The sequence below is a fragment of the Salmo salar genome, chromosome ssa16 (assembly GCF_905237065.1).
Source record: "Salmo salar chromosome ssa16, Ssal_v3.1, whole genome shotgun sequence".
Classification (NCBI taxonomy): Eukaryota; Metazoa; Chordata; class Actinopteri; order Salmoniformes; family Salmonidae; genus Salmo; species Salmo salar.
The window spans coordinates 38,743,050-38,759,976 of NC_059457.1; the positions used below are offsets into that span (position 1 = coordinate 38,743,050).

Sequence of the window (16,927 nt, forward strand, 5' to 3'; positions counted from 1 at the left end):
AATGTTTCTGACTGACCTGGGTGATAGAGTGTGTTCTGACCTGTGGTATGTTGACCAGTACGTTGGTGACCTGGCAGTAATGTAGTAATGTTTCTGACTGACCTGGGTGATAGAGTGTGTTCTGACCTGTGGTATGTTGACCAGGACGTTGGTGTTGGGGACATTGGCCACCCTGATAAGGCCCTGCTGGATGACCCTCTGGCCCTGCACCTGGACGTTGGGGACCGAGGCCCTGGGGGCCAGCAGCAGGGGAGGGGGGCCCGACCCAGAGTGCTGCTGCTGCCGCAAGGATGCGATCTGCTGGGGAGACACCGCAATGGGCTGACAACGTTACACACACACACACACACACACACACACACACACAGGGCAGGACATAAGTGAGAGGGGAAGGGGGAAGTGGAGTCACACACAGGGAGAGGGACAGAGAGAGGAGAGGAGAGTGTAATGTTTACTGTTCATTTCTAGTTGATATTGTTTTGTCTTCTCACTTTTGTTAATTTCCCTTGCTTTGGCAATGTAAACACGTTTCCCATGCCCAAAGCCCATTGAGAGAAAATATGTCAATATCCATATCACTGTAAAATGAATTTACTGGAATAGACTGACAAGCGCACTGCGTGTAGAACCAACTAGTATTGTGCATTTAGTCTATTACTTAGAGAGTTCACTGCCAAGGAATAATGTGTTTTACAGCATGATAGTAGCAGAAAAACGTATTATGAAAAAATACACTGATCATACAGAGAATGTAGAATTCATATTAATAATTCACATTGCACAAGACAACAATAAAATAAGTTTAAACAATAAGCACCAGAGCATAAATTACCTGTGCCCCTCTGACGAGGGGTGGCATGACAGTCTGGGAGTTCTGTTTGGACGGGACGTGCTGCCCACCCCGGACTAATGGAGGAGGGATCACTATGCCTGAGCTACGGCCTGACGACACCTGGACACAAAACGACACCAGGGTTTAAACTTTACACAACCAAATCAAATTTTATTGATAGCATACACAAACATTTAGCAGATGTAATTGCGGGTGAAGCGATATGCTTGTGTTCCAACTGTGCAGAAATATCGAACAATACCCATTTACACAAGTAAAAGAATGGAATTAAGAAATATTAGGACGAGCAATATCGGAGTCCAAAGTGCGTGCGCGCGTGCGCGTGCGTGCGTGCGTGTGTGTATACATACAGTACCAGTCAAAGTTTGGACACCTACTCATTCAAGGGTTTTTCTTTATTTTTACATTGTAGAATAAGTGACATCAAAATGATGAAATAACACATGGAATCGTGTAGTAACAAAAACATGTTTTTCAAATCAAAATATGTTATAATTTACATTCTTCAAAGTAGCCACCCTTTGCCTTGATGACAGCGTTGCACACTCTTGGCATTCTCTCAACCAGCTTCACCTGGAATGCTTTTCCAACAGTCTTGAAGGTGTTCCCACATATGCTGAGCACTTGTGGGCTGCTTTTCCTTCACTCTGCAGTCCTACTCATCCCAATTGGGTTGAGGTCAGGTGATTGTGGAGGCCAGGTCATCTGATGCAGCACTCCATCACTCTACTTCTTGGTCAAATAGCCCTTACACAACCTGGAGGTGTGTTGGCTATTTGTCCTGTTGAAAAACAAATGATAGTCTCCCACTAAGTCCAAACCAGATGGGATGGCGTATCACTGCAGAATGCTGTTGTAGCCATGCTGGATAAATGTGCCTTAAAATTCTAAATAAAATCACAGACAGTGTCACCAGCAAAGTACCTCCACACCATCACATCTCCTTCATGCTTCACGGTGGGAACCACACATGGAGATCATCCGTTCACCTACTCTTCGTCTGACAAAGACACGGTGGTTGGAACCAAAAATCTCCAATTTGGACTCATCAGACCAAAGGACAGATTTCCACCGGTCTAATGTCCATTGCTCGTGTTTCTCGGCCCAAGCAAGTCTCTTCTTATTATTTGTGTCCTTTAGTAGTGGTTTCTTTGCAGCAATTCGACCATGAAGGCCTGATTCACGGAGTCTCCTCTGAACAGTTGATGTTGAGATGTGTCTGTTACTTGAACTCTGAAGAATTTATTTGAGCTGCAATTTCTGAGGCTGGTAACTAATAAACTCTGCAGCAGAGGTAACTCTGGGTCTTCCTTTCCTGTGGCGGTCCTCAAGAGAGGCAGTTTCATCATAGTGCTTGATGGTTTTTGCGACTGCACTTGAAGAAACTTTCAAAGTTCTTAATTTTCCGGATTGACTGGCCTTCATGTCTTAAAGTAATGATGGACTGTCGTTTCTCTTTGCTTATTTATCTATCTGGTATTTGACCAAATAGAGCTATCTTCCTTATACCACCCTACCTTTTCACAACACGACTGATCGGCTCAAACACATTGAGGAAAGAAATTCCACAAATTAACTTTTAACAAGACACATGTTAATTGAAATGCATTCCAGGTGACTACCTCATGAAGCCGGTTGAGAGAATGCCAAGTGTGCAAAGCTGTCATCAAGGCAAAGGGTGGCTACTTTGAAGACTCTCAAATATATTTTGATTTGTTTAACACTTTTTTCAGTTACTACATGATTCCATATGTGTTATTTCATAGTTTTGATGTCTTCACTTCACTACTACAATGTAGAAAATAGTAACAATAAAGAAAAACCCTGGAATGAGTAGGTGTGCCAAACTTTTGACTGGTACCGTATATATAGATATATGATCGGATGTATAAGCATTATGGACAGTATATTGATAGAAAATGCAGTATATCTGAAGAATATGTAGGATAGAATAGTATATATACAGAAATAGTTGAATGGTATAGGCCTTGACTAGAATAATGTATATACATAGATGAAATGGGTAAAACAGTATGTAAACATTATTAAAGTGACCACATGAACAACCCATACTATCAGGGTTGACTCCTAACGCAAGATCCACATGTAATTCAGACTTTTAGGTAAATCATGATTTAATGGAAATTAGATTTGACCATGAAAGTATCTTGTGATGATACCACATGATCACTGTTGACATTTGCTGGCAAGTGGCCAGTCCCTTTCACATCATAATCAATCATTCTGTCAAGAGATATCAGGTAGAGGCAAAACAGAGCCATGTCACATCAGCTGTAGTGTCCCAGCAAGATGCAAGTGATTACTTCTGACAGCACGGTTGAACAGACACACTGATAACAAGCTAGTACAGAGAGCTTGAATGTTCTTAGTGGTTGAATGGATACACTGATATACAATTAATGTGCTGTACATCCCTCCCTTTGCTTATTAAAGCAATAAGGCACGAGGGAGTGTGGTATATGGCCAATATGCCACGCCTAAGGGCTGTTCTTATGCACAACCCTTAGTCGTGGTATATTGGCCATATACCACAAGCTCCCGTGACGCCTTATTGCTATTATAAACTGGATACCAATGTAATTAGGGCAGTAAAAATACATGTTTTGTCATACCCGTGGTATACTGTCTGATATACCATGGCTTCCAGCCAATCAGCATTCAAGCTCGAACCACACAGTTTATAGATAGATATATCCCCTCTGTAAATTGTATATTCCGACTGTAATCAGCCTATACTCCAGAGTTATCCTCTATGGGCTAGGCGGGACGAATTCGTCCCACCTACGTAACAGCCACTTGAAGCCTGTGGCGTGATTTTCAAAACCTTAAAAATCCTATTACTTCAATTTCTCAAACATATGACTATTTTACAGCTATTTAAAGACAAGACTCTCGTTAATCTAACCACACTGTCCGATTTCAAAAAGGCTTTACAACGAAAGCAAAACATTAGATTATGTCAGCAGAGTACCAAGCCAGAAATAATCAGACACCCATTTTTCAAGCTAGCATATAATGTCACAAAAACCCAGAAGACAGCTAAATGCAGCACTCACCTTTGATGATCTTCATCAGATGACAACCCTAGGACATTATGTTATACAATACATGCATGTTTTGTTCAATCAAGTTCATATTTATATCAAAAAACAGCTTTTTACATTAGCATGTGACGTTCAGAACTAGCATACCCCCCGCAAACTTCCGGGGAATTCGCTAACATTTTACTAAATTACTCACGATAAACGTTCACAAAAAGCATAACAATTATTTTAAGAATTATAGATACAGAACTCCTCTATGCACTCGATATGTCCGATTTTAAAATAGCTTTTTGGTGAAAGCACATTTTGCAATATTCTAAGTACATAGCATCACGGGCTAGCTATTTAGACACCCGGCAAGTTTAACACTCACCAATATCAGCTTTACTATTATAAAAGTTTGATTACCTTTTGTTGTCTTCGTCAGAATGCACTCCCAGGACTGCTACTTCAATAACAAATGTTGGTTTGGTCCAAAATAATCCATCGTTATATCCGAATAGCGGCGTTTTGTTCGTGCGTCCCAGACACTATCTGAAATGGTAAATCAGGGTCGCGCGCATGGCGCAATTCGTGACAAAAAAAATCTAAATATTCCATTACCGTACTTCGAAGCATGTCAACCGCTGTTTAAAATCAATTTTTATGCCATTTTTCTCGTAGAAAAGCGATAATATTCCGACCGGGAATGTCCATTTAGCTAAACTGAGGAAAGTAAACAAAGCTTTCGGTCGACGCGGGCACGAGCCTGAGTCTCACAGTACTGTAACCAGCCACTACCCAAACGCCCTACTTTTTTTCAGCCAGAGCCTGCAAAGCCACGATTCAGCTTTTTGCCGCCTTCTGAGACCCTATGGCAGCCGTAGGAAGTGTCACGGGACAGCTAAGATCCTCACTCTTCAATAAACAGAGACAAGAAGAACGACACCTTGTCAGACAGGCCACTTCCTGCCTGAAACCTTGTCAGGTTTTTGCCTGCCAAATGAGTTCTGTTATACTCACAGACACCATTCAAACAGTTTTAGAAACTTTAGGGTGTTTTCTATCCATGTGTAATAAGTATATGCATATTCTAGTTACTGGGTAGGAGTGGTAACCAGATTAAATCGGGTACGTTTTTTATCCAGCCGTGTCAATACTGCCCCCTATCCTAAACAGGTTATGTTCAGAGAGAGAGTTTATTAGTCACATGCACAGGGTTGCAAATGTGAATGCAGGGTACAATGAAAATCTTTGCTTCAAGCTCCAACAGTGCAGGTCAAAGGGAAGTGAATGAAACAGTAAAATAAATAATAATAACATACATATTTACAACTAACATGATAAATTACCATTGGGGTGGGGGCAGTGAAAATGTCAGTTGAGGGGGGTGGGAATGTCTATAGGGGGGGATGGGTAGGAAGTCCAGGAGGGGGACAGGGGGAGCAGTGGTCTGACTAGTGGTGGCTATTCAGCATGATAAATGTCCATTGGGTGGGGGCAGGGTAAATGTCCATTGGGTGGGGGCAGGGTAAATGTCCATTGAGGTGGATATTGTATATATTCTGTATGATGTTCAAGTAGACTCGTGTCTCTATTCTGTTTGTATATTGTCTATTGCTGGCAGCACCACACTAAGGCAAATTCTGGGTATGTGTAAAAAAAAAAAAAAAAAGGTGATCCTGATAATAGCAGTAATGTAATGACTTGTATAGTATAGTGGCGGTGAGCAGTAGCTGTCTGTACCTGTAGTGGTCCTTTGCCTGATGCAATGCTGCCTCTGACCAGAGGTGGAGGAGTGGCCACAGAGCCAGAGGTTGGCTGGAGAACAGAGGGAGAGAGAGAGAGTGAGTGAAAGAGAGAAGGGAAAGAGTGAGTGAAACCAGACAATTGATGGCAAGCTTTGTGCGTGTGAGTGTGCGTGCTTGCATACGTGTGTGAGTATGTGTGCGCATGCATGCGTGTGTGTGCATACAGTGCATTTGGAAAGTATTCAGACCCCTTGACCTTTTCCACTTTTTGTTACGTTACAGCCTAATTCTAAAATTGATTAGATTGATGAGGGGGAAAAAACAATTTACACACAATACCGCATAATGACAAAGCAAAAACAGGTTTTTAGAAATGTTTGCACATTTATAAAATAAAACAAACCAAAATAACATTTACAGAAGTATCCAGACCCTTTACTCAGTACTTTGTTGAAACACCTTTGGCAGCAATTACAGCCTCGAGTCTTCTTGGGTATGACACATAAGCTTGGCACACCTGTATTTGGGGAGTTTCTCCCATTCTTCTCTGCAGATCCTCTCAAGCATTGTCAGGTTGGATGGGGAGCGTTGCTGCACAGCTATCTTCAGGTCTCTCCAGAGATGTTCGATCGGGTTCAAGTATGAGCTCTAGCTGGGCCACTCAAGGACATTCAGAGACTTGTCCCGAAGCCACTCCTGCATTGTCTTGGCTGTGTGCTTAGGGTCGTTGTCCTGTTGGAAGGTGAACCTTCACCCCGTCTGAGGTCCTGAGCAGGTTGTCATCAAGAATCTCTGTACTTTGCTCTGTTCATCTTTGTCTCGATCCTGACTCGTCTCCCAGCCCCTGCCACTGAAAAACATCCCCACAGCATAATGCTGCCACCACCATGCTTCACTGTAGGGATGGTGCCAGGTTTTCTCCATACGTGACGCTTAGCATTCAGGCCAAAGAGTTCAATCTTGGTTTCATCAGACCAGAGAATCTTGTTTCTCATGGTCTGAGTCTTTAGGTGCCTTTTGGTAAACTACAAGAGGGCTGTCATTTGCCTTTTACTCAGAAGTGGCTTCCGTCTGGTCACCATAAAGGCCTGATTGGTGGAGTGCTGCAGAAATGGTTGTCCTTCTGGAAGGTTCTCCCATCTCCACAAAGGAACTCTGGAGCTCTGTCAGAGTTCTTGGTCACCTCCCTGACCAAGGCCCTTCTCCCCCGATTGCTCAGTTTGGCCGGGCGGCCTGTTAGGAAGAGTATGGTGGTTCCAAACTTCTTCCATTTAAGAATGATGGAGGCCAATGTGTTCTTGGGGACCTTCAATGCTGTAGAACTTTTTTGGTACCCTTCCCCAGATCTGGGCCTAGACACAATCCTGTCTCGGAGCTCTACGGACAATTCCTTCAACCTCATGGCTTGGTTTTTGCTCTGACATGCACTGTCAACTGTGGGACCTTATATAGACAGGTGTGTGCCTTTCCAAATCATGTCCAATCAATTGAATTTACTACAGGTGGACTCCAATGAAGTTGTAAAAACCTCTCAAGGATGATCAATGGAAACAGGATGCACCTGAGCTCAATTACGAGTCTCATAGCAAAGGGTCTGAATACTTATGTAAATAAGGTATTTTTGTTTTTTAATACATTTGGAAAAATGTCTAAAAACCAATTCTGGCTTTGTCATTATGCGGTATTGTGTGTAGATTGATGAGGGGAAAAAATGAATGTAATTCATTTTAGAATAAGGCTATAACATAAGAACATTTTGAAAAAGTAAAGGGGTCTGAATACTTTCTGAATGCACTGTATGTGTGTGTACGTGTGTGTGTTTGTTTAGATACCTTCTGTACAGTGCTCTCCTTCTGGATCTGGCTGTGTCGTAGTTTCTTCAGCAGCACCAGCTTAGCCTCCTGTAGTCTCAGCTCCTCCTTCAACTGTTTGATGATGCGCTCCCTCTCATCTGGGCTGCTCTTCTACACAAGGGAAGACAGCAGGGGATCATACACACAATTACATTAGAATTGATTTGCATCCATGATGGATGAAGACACAAAGAGAAGAGTCGTTCTCTGTGTGCGTGTGTGTGTGTGTGTGTGTGTGTTCGTACCCTGAGCAGGTCAGTGTCTGTCTTTCTGTAGTAGTTCAGGCCGTTCATGACGGGGATGGACAGCTCGTTGTCTGACAGCACTATGACATCATTGTTTGGTGACAGGGGCTGCCTCTCTTTCTTTACGTCACTGAGAGAAGAGAGAAAAACAAAAACGAAATAACTAAAGTCGACTTTACTAGTAGGAAAAAATAAGACCTGGAAAGCAAAGATGATATGGAAAGCCAAACCCCCTCTCCTCACACAAATTAATTTTTGCGTGATCATACAACACTCATGAATCATATTTCAAATGATGGCCACAATGGCCAGTATGCAAACAGACAGAATCAGCATTCGTCCAGTAGAGGGCGGTAAATGATAACTTTTCAGTGATCTACGAGTGAGTGGATAGTGTTGGGACACCCAAGTCGATCTGAGATTCATAGACCCATCATAGTGGAGTGGGAGCTCTGTTCACAGCCCGGTCTGAATAAGAGCCTTCCTCTTCATATCTTTTCACTGGTATGGTAGTGTCAGAAACTTGGGCCAAAAGTAGTGAGTTTATGACCAAGTTGTAGGCCCAGCCTGGGAGATTACATCTGGCCTCATTGCTTCCTCCGTGGCTGTAGCTAGCTGTTGTTTCCTCCAGCCTGAGGAGGACAAAGGGGAGCAGCGGTATGTAGTGTGGAGCCTGTGACAGAGAGGCCGACGGAGATGGAATGCTCGCTCCCCACCCCCCCCCCAGCGACACAGCAGGCGTCCCGCTCGTACCCTGTGGGTGGGGGGGTTGGTGAATGTGTGGGGGGCATGTTGACTCTTGGTAGGGACAGTAGCTGTGCCTGAGGCCCGGTACGTCAGGGCCCCACCCCTCCCAGCTGCTGACACCAGAGTCGCAGAGCAGAGGCCTACAGGACACATTGGAGGGGAAAGCGAGAGGGGTGGGGGAGGGGAGAGGGGAACGTGGCTAGGACCCAGCCTATTGTATACACTCTCACTCACTCATTTACTGACCGTGTGTCTTGGGCTACGGTGCAGAGGGTAGGGCACAGTCTCCCTGGCTGCTGCAAAACATCCCAGATCCCTACTGTGGTAACAGGGCTGAGGCCTGGTTCAGTTTAGAGGGGAGGCAGGGGAAATACAGTAGCTATGATTCACAGTCACACCATGCACAGCTGGTTATACAGGGGCCATGTAAAGCAATGGACCACGTTGGGCAAAGAGTAAACTGATGGATAGGGAGGCCCCCCAGACACACACACAGTGACCTAACCAGGAGAAACTCTTAGCAATGGGCAAAGTGAGGGTTATTATCTGTGGTGACAAGGCGATCTCCTCCACCCTGAAAGCTGATTAGACAAGTATAAACAAAAGCCACGTACCTGGTTACATAAGATCCAGAGCCCCACTGCTTCTGTTTCTACTAGCTACTGCTTCTCTGAAATACTCCACAGTATTGACTTCCACTGAATTAGTAAACTCGTGGGAGCAAAGTATCAGGTAGAACAAGTGCATTCCTTCAAACCACTACTCGTGAAACTGGACAAAAACGTCATCAACAGTTCTCTCTTGCTAGTCTATTAAGGTCTATCTGGCCAAAAGTGTTTTTTTAATATATTTATAATTCAATGACAGTGGAATGCAATGCTTATTCTAGCCTTCGCACCCTGTTAATGAAAACAGTTGGATCAAAATGCTACATCTCCTCTACAGCGCAAACACTACAAGTTCAATAAAAATAAAAACCGTTGAAACTTGAGCGGTACAGGCTTAGGGTGATGCAAAGGAGACATGGGCAAACTTCTGCAGTACATAAAAGGTCCTTCCTTGGAAGCTAGCTTCCTTTCTCACTACTGCCCTCACTCACCTCTAGTGTATATTAATCACTCTACCGAGTGAAGATAACACGTGACATCAGGCATTTCCCTGCCCTGGTCATGTGACACACCCACCCAACAACAGCCCCTCCTTCCCCCAACTGCTCCCTCCAATCTCCAATGTGGAAACCATGGCAACGGCCAGCTGGAACCAGTTTGTGACAGTTTGTGACCTTCATTTTGTGTGAAGTGAGGCAGAGTTCAGGTGCTGGAGAAAATGGAGGCAGTCAGCCGGAGCCTCAAACTTTTCAAAATGGGGGCAGGCCACCCAGAACCGAGGGAGTACAGACATGTACTTCCTGTGTGAGAAGACCACTCGCTAGCTAGTGCAGACAGTAGTTCAAACACACACACAGTAGTTGTCAAGCAAATGTCCCTTCCCAGACAAAACAAAGCAGTAGAATAATCTAATCACCTAAATAGACCCTGTACAGACTCAGAGACAATCCATCATATTGTAAACATGCACCACAGGCCAGATGGGAAAAATAACATTTTAGAGCAACATTCGAAAATGAAATCTAAATCCAGAGTGTGACGGTAATACTATTAACAAAAAGAGACAGTGTCTGAGGGTACCACAGTTCAGTTAGGACTGGTTCAAATTTACAGCCAGACAGAGTGTAGGCTACCACAGTGTGTGTGTGTGTGTGTGTGTGTGTGTGTGTGTGTGTGTGTGTGTGTGTGTGTGTGTGTGTGTGTGTAATCAGTTTGTTTCACCTCTTGGATGTGCTCATATCTACAGGCCTGTCCCCGGTCTGCACCTCCACTTTGATGGTAGCCTTAACCTCACCGGTCTTCAGGATGCTCATGCTGGCCACCTTGGCTGTCTGCTCAGTCTTCACCACATCTCCTCCTCCACCCACAGCCACTAGAGCTATAGGTCCATCTGCTGCAGGTAGCAGGTCACAGTTCTCCAGCTTTACCTTCTTACTGTCCAGCTCCCCTCCAGGGCTGCCAGGGGCCACCACGTCCCTCTCCAGGGCCCGCTTCCGGCTGCGCGTCTGACGCACCGCCTCCTCCGACATCACTGCCTGGGACAGAGAGACGGGGGTTAGAGATATAAACACATAGGTCAGTGTCTGGACAGCATAGTTTTAGTGATGACGCACTGCCTCAAAATGAGTTGGAAGTTTAACACGCTGATAATGAGGAGTGTGGTCATACAATACAAACAATGAAAACAGCACAAATCAAACCTAAATGCCCACCAGGGCACCATATCAGTGGAGTGTGGACTGTAGTAGCAGGCCGGGTATTAATTCCTCCAGCTGTACTGGGGAGGGGGGCTCTCTGTCTGACTGCAACCTGTCTCTGAGTGCCTGTTCCCCAGATGCTGACCCAATTCCTCCCTCATTACCATAATAGAGGATGGAGAAGGGAGACCCACTCAGCTCAAACACCAGCTTCACCCACAACTATTACACCGCACAACACCATGGATAAAGTTATCACTCAAACAGACATGCAAATATCTCACAGACACACAAACGCAGGTTATGAATTGAAACAAGAATCAGAGTTCAGTGTGACCTCGAAAGTGTGTGCGTTCTGGACTAGAGTTGAGGTACACTCAGGGAGACCTACTCTTATCTCCTTTCAAACATTCTGACTTTTAAATATAATTGCCTCATCTCTCCCCTTATAGAGGTTCTAAACAATCATTGGGGCAGCCACTGTATACCTGTGTACACACTTCTCCCATCAGAACAAGAAAGCTGCTGACTCAAGGTCTTTTTCATCCACTGTGACATCAGAGCAGAGCTCCACATGACCCTTCCCAAGATTCCATAGGAGACATAAAGCACTTCCCTGAGAACCAGTTTAAACCGGTCTGTGGTTTTAATCCCTGGAGAGACCAACTGGCAGCGGGAGAGGCCACAGCCGCCTGCAACTGTGGGAGGGAGACAGCGTCGCCTGGATTCCAAAACACAAATGCCTGCCAGAGAAAAGGCCACTGAAACTTTTACACAGACATCTGAAGAACACAAAAAAATCTACATCACTGAATCGATCACCATCAATAGGAATCCATGTAGCCTATATAAAGTCGAATGGAAAATGTGAGATTGTAACTTTATTTTGGTGATCCAACCATTTAAAACACTGATTGCCAATGATCATCGCACCGAAGCAATACGGACTCATTCAGAAAAACAGAATAGTACCCACTCAGTTGGGGTCTTAATGTTGGGAGTTAGAATAGTAGAATAGACAAGGTGCAATTTCGAAATGTTATTGTGCATCAGCAGTTTCTCTTTTTATGTCAGTCATTGACAGTCACTCATTTAGCCCATGTCAGCTAAACATGTTTAATCTAAACTTGTAATCATGGTCGAATTACCAACCGGGGGGGGGGGGGGGTTCCCCATTGATTTTATTAATCACACTCACTCAGATATCATTAAAACCATAATTTCTCTCCACCCTATTCCAAAATGGCTCGAATTGCAGGAAATTAGTTATACAATTCATTTTTTTAATTATATCCGCCCCATGGCAAAATGTGTAGAATTGTAGCCAACTTGCTTTAAAAATGCAAAATGTTCTCTACGGCCCATGGCAAAATGAGTAGAATTGCAGGAAATTAACTTTAAAACTAAAGAAATGTCACTCTGCTGTCAAGAGGGGGGCCGCTAAAATGTTTTGCACAGAAGTTAACAAACTTGAATAATGTGACATAGCATGTACAAATGTTGAAACTGTTCGCAAAACAATGTCGATACAGGCTAGAACACTTTACAATGCAAGAAGATACCGGTAACTTCCAGCTTTGTAGCTCAACTTTCCTTGCTATGCTAGCTGACAGTGAAAGCTAACATCAATTGACTACCCTAGTACTTTGTTTAGGATAATATGCAAACCATAACACAAAATATGCTGATTTTAAAGATGATTGCCACCAAAAACTCTCTCCCAAAGAGTATCTATTGCCTCAGCGAATTGACTATGCTCTGTTAATGATGTCATTACTGGTTAAAGAGACAGCAAACATTTTTATAAAAAGCAGCTACTTCTATCAAATTGATTGTATAATTGATTCATTCATGCAAACATGGCAGTCTCTGAAAAATGTTACCATAACAAAATTAGAATGTAATGATATTGAACTCAAAAAGATGCCCAACGGTTGAACAGAGCAGTGGCTGAGTTTCTCTGTCTGGGTCAAGTGCCATTCTGTGACTTTAGCTAATAGGCCTTTTTTTGCAGTGATATTGTTTCGGTATCGTTTTTGTATCAAGTATCGTGATGGTATCGATTATTGTGATAGTAAACCTGGTATCGAAGTCAAAATTCTGGTATCGTGACAACACTACTTAGGGCCCCCAAAAGGCTTCGGCTGGCTCTGACTGCATGTGTAGCAGGGTTTCTATTAGCCGGTAATAGCCGGCTTTTGGCAACAACAAAACATTTAAAATTAAAGCTGATAAATAAAATTGGCACCGGCCAATTGTCAGGGAGAAAAAAATATCCCATTGCAAAATGCTGCTTTTTTTGTTGTTGCCTATTCATTGATGAAAATAGTCAATGTAAATACATATGACCGGTCATGCTTATCGGTGTATGGGATCATTTGCATAATTTTGTGGAATTAAATTGGTGCGTGTGTATTTTCGTTAGTCGTTATTATTCTTATTTATCACCCGTGCACAGCATACAGATACAGACCCTAGCTTAAGCTAAAAATATGTCAGACAACGTGAAAGCTGCTGCTACAGCGTCTGTTGCTGCTGGAGTGAAACGTGCTTTTAAATCAAATCGTACTTGTCACATTCAGCGAAAACAACAGGTGAAATGCTTACTTACGAACCCTTTCCCAACAACAGAGTTAAAAAACAGGAAAAAATACATCTCAAATTTGCACACAAAAAAATCAATAGTAACACAAAATATTTAGGCTATTTACAAGGACTACCGGTACATTTACATATTACTCATTTAGCAGATGCTCTTATCCAGAGCGACTTACAGTAGTGAATGCATACATTTCATACATGCATTTTTTTTTGTACTGGCCCCCCGTGGGAATCGAACCCACAATCCTGGCGTTGCACACACCATGCTCTACCAACTGAGCCACAGGGTACTGAACCACCGGTACTGAGTCAATGTGCAAGGGTACGAGGTAGTTGAGGTAATATGTTTTATAAGCCCAATCATTGCCTAATATCAAAAACAGTTTTCATAGCCATCATTAAAAAAGAGCTACCATCTTTATTTCTCAACAGACAACTGAAGTGCACTTCCCATTCCAGTGCATATAACGGTAGGCAGGCTTCAGCGCGTCACACACCACTTTGCAATGAGCTGGAGGCAGTATGCATTTTGAAAACATATTTAATTGTTTGAAACCTGAACGTTTTACTACATATCTTGAGGTATCTTTACATCACTTCAAAGTAGCCTAGCCAAAATACGCCCAAACGTGAAATCAATTTTATAAAGACTACCATATGCCATTGAAACCAGTAGCCCATTTCCCTCAATTTCTATAATTGTCCAGTAGCCAAAAGGCACAATCCTAATCATATTAGCAACCCATGCTAGTTGTTGAATCTTTAGATGTTCCCGGATATTTTCATCTCTGTGTCAAAAAACCTCTCCCATGTGCGGTGCGCTTCTGACAAGTGTTTTTCCACTAACAGCATTATGGAACGAACATTCAAACACATTGCCTACTGCCTTGTGCGAATTGCTGCGCTTATAATGTGGAGAAATAATAGTTAATCAACATTAAGCTAAAACGTTCTGATCTGCTGCATCAGCCTCGTTTCAAAAAATATATTTAAAAAAATGGATGTAGCGTAGGCCTACCGGTTGTATGAATTTGGGATCTACCATTCCACAACTGTCCCAGAGTCTGTTTGGAATAGGCCGTTTCTTTCTCACAGAACGACAAGCTGACCAATAGAATTGGTACACTTTTCTTCTATGGGGATAGTAGATTGACAGAGTAGTGATTTTGCTGTTCATTACTTGTCTTGTTGGCTGAGGAAAAGTAAAATGTGGACATTTATTCCAATATCTTCAAACGCAAAGCGGAATTCCGTAAGGATGCACCTCGTTGCATGTTGCAAATGTGAGTTCTGTCATTCTGAGCACCGTGGATGGACGCCCTACACAAACCCAATGCATATGGGTCCGGTAAATTTCTCAAATGTCCAGTAAATTAAAATGCTGCCGGTCAAATGTCCCGTGCCACATTCTTCTAACGGAAAATCTGATGTGTAGGTTTGGATGTGGGTACGCAGACCTGTGAGCCACTGCGGCCCCATGTTGCCCATCCCTGCTTTAGAATAAAACATCCACCAGTGCTCTGAACCTGGTTTACTCTTTCACATCTGGAGACCAGAATGTTGACCATGTTCAATTAGTGTCAGAAACTGTGCCCTATGAATGTGCTGGCACATTAGAATCAGGGCTTTACATGCTTGAACACATCACTGCTATGGCTCACATCAAAACAGATCACACTCTGGTGTACCTTGAAGAGTGTACAAGGCCGGCCTAAACACTCAGCCACTCAGGCTACTTTCTGCAACAGTGCTATTGTCATGTCATCTTGACACTAGCACAAAAAACACATTCACCAGTCTAGTGCTCCATGTCAAGGTTAAGGATAGACATGTCTCCAGTCATTTGCTTTGATGACTGTTAGCTAAATCTATGAATACTTTATTCAGAAGGTCCACACATTCAGCTAGGGCTTGTCAAGTGTGTGCAGTTCACTTTGTCACCAGTGAGTTTGTTGTCAAAAACCACTTGATTGCCAGTTCATTGGAACCGTAAATGAGTTGAGTGGATCAGTCTGAAATCCTCAAATGCTGGTTGGGATGGGGTTCAATTCCCACGACTTGTTTGAGGCACACATGAGAACAAAAGAAGATCCATATATTTTAGAGGTCAGACAGGTGCTTGGACTTTTGAGTAATTGATAGCCGCACATACATGCAGGCCAGGATACCAATCCCAGCCACTCCTAGCACTGATGCTTAGGCTAAAGTAAACAGCCTCCAATGGTCCTCTGACAGAGGACCATTGACGATGAGGCAGCCTATAGGGATGTCAGGAAGTGAAGAGTCTTGGTGGTTCCAAACTTCTTCCATTTAAGAATGATGGAGGCCACTGTGTTCTTGGGGACCTTCAATGCTGATCTGTGCCTTCACACAATCCTATCTCGGAGCTCTATGGACAATTCCTTTGACCTCATGGCTTGGTTTTTGCTCTGACATGCACTTTCAACTGTGGGACCTTATATAGACAGGGGTGTGCCTTTCCAAATTATGTCCAATCAATTGAATTTACCACAGGTGGACTCCAAATCAAGTTGTAGAAACATCAAGAATGATCAATGGAAACAGCTAAATTTCAAGTCTCACAGCAAAGGGTCTGAATACTTATGTAAATGGGATTTAATTTAATTTATGTTTTTATAAATTTGCAAACATTTATACAAATCTGATTTACTTTGTCAATATGGGGTAGTGTGTGTGGATTAGAGGGGGAAAAAACTATTTAGTCAATTTTAGAATACGGCTGTAACGTAACAAAATGTGGAAAAAGTCAAGTGTTCTGAATACTTTACGAATGTACTGTATAACCTTGTAACCCTGCACAACAACTCAGTACTGGTACTCCCTGTATATAGCCATGCTATTTTTACTCGTTATTGTTATTCACTGTGTTTATTCCTCATGTCACTATTTCTATTTTATCTTCAACTCTGCATTGTTGGAAAAGGACCCTTAAGTAAGCATTTCACTGTGTTAGTCTACACCGGTTGTTTACGAAGTATGTGACAAATAAAATTTGAGCCCACACATTAACACACAGTGACCCTGGAAGGGACTGGTGGTCCCTGAATGCGCTCCCTGAATGCAACCAGGGACATCAGGGCCTAAAATGTCCGCAGGACCTGAGGGGCACGATACAGTGTAGTATGTAGCAAGGTAAGACTTGCCTCATTATTTGATGTGAAGTAAAACGTTCAAGTTTCAAACAATTATACTGCCTCAAGCTCACATTGCAAGCACGTATGAACTGCTCTTGGTGTCGGTCTACATGAGATTCATAGGAGCCAGAATGGCCGCCTCAATGCCCTCCCTGCTGATGACATCCACTGGAGTCATCTCTAAGGGAGCTATTCTTGTTTGTAACTCAGGCGTGCATCACGCAGTGTGTCGGGGTCTGTCTCCATGGCGCGTGGCTAGAGACGTCTCGTAGGAAATGGATGGCATCATGAAGATGCAACATCCACTGTGCTGTAGGCCCTGCTTCTAAGCAACAAAGGGAGGAGACCACATAGAACATCAGCGTGTGTGGAG

General features: G+C 43.3%; 1 protein-coding gene across 1 annotated transcript in view; it reads right to left on the bottom strand.

The window, feature by feature from the left end:
- Nucleotides 1–16,927, bottom strand: part of LOC106573594 (transcriptional repressor p66-alpha) — a 43,143-nt gene that overhangs the window by 6,624 nt on the left and 19,592 nt on the right. Inside the window, 7 exon segments of the mRNA XM_014148764.2 lie at nt 127–297; nt 833–952; nt 5,644–5,718; nt 7,481–7,612; nt 7,747–7,876; nt 10,323–10,636; nt 11,287–11,541. Of these exon segments, the coding sequence (XP_014004239.2) occupies nt 127–297; nt 833–952; nt 5,644–5,718; nt 7,481–7,612; nt 7,747–7,876; nt 10,323–10,636; nt 11,287–11,307 (963 nt within the window). The 5' untranslated portion in view covers nt 11,308–11,541.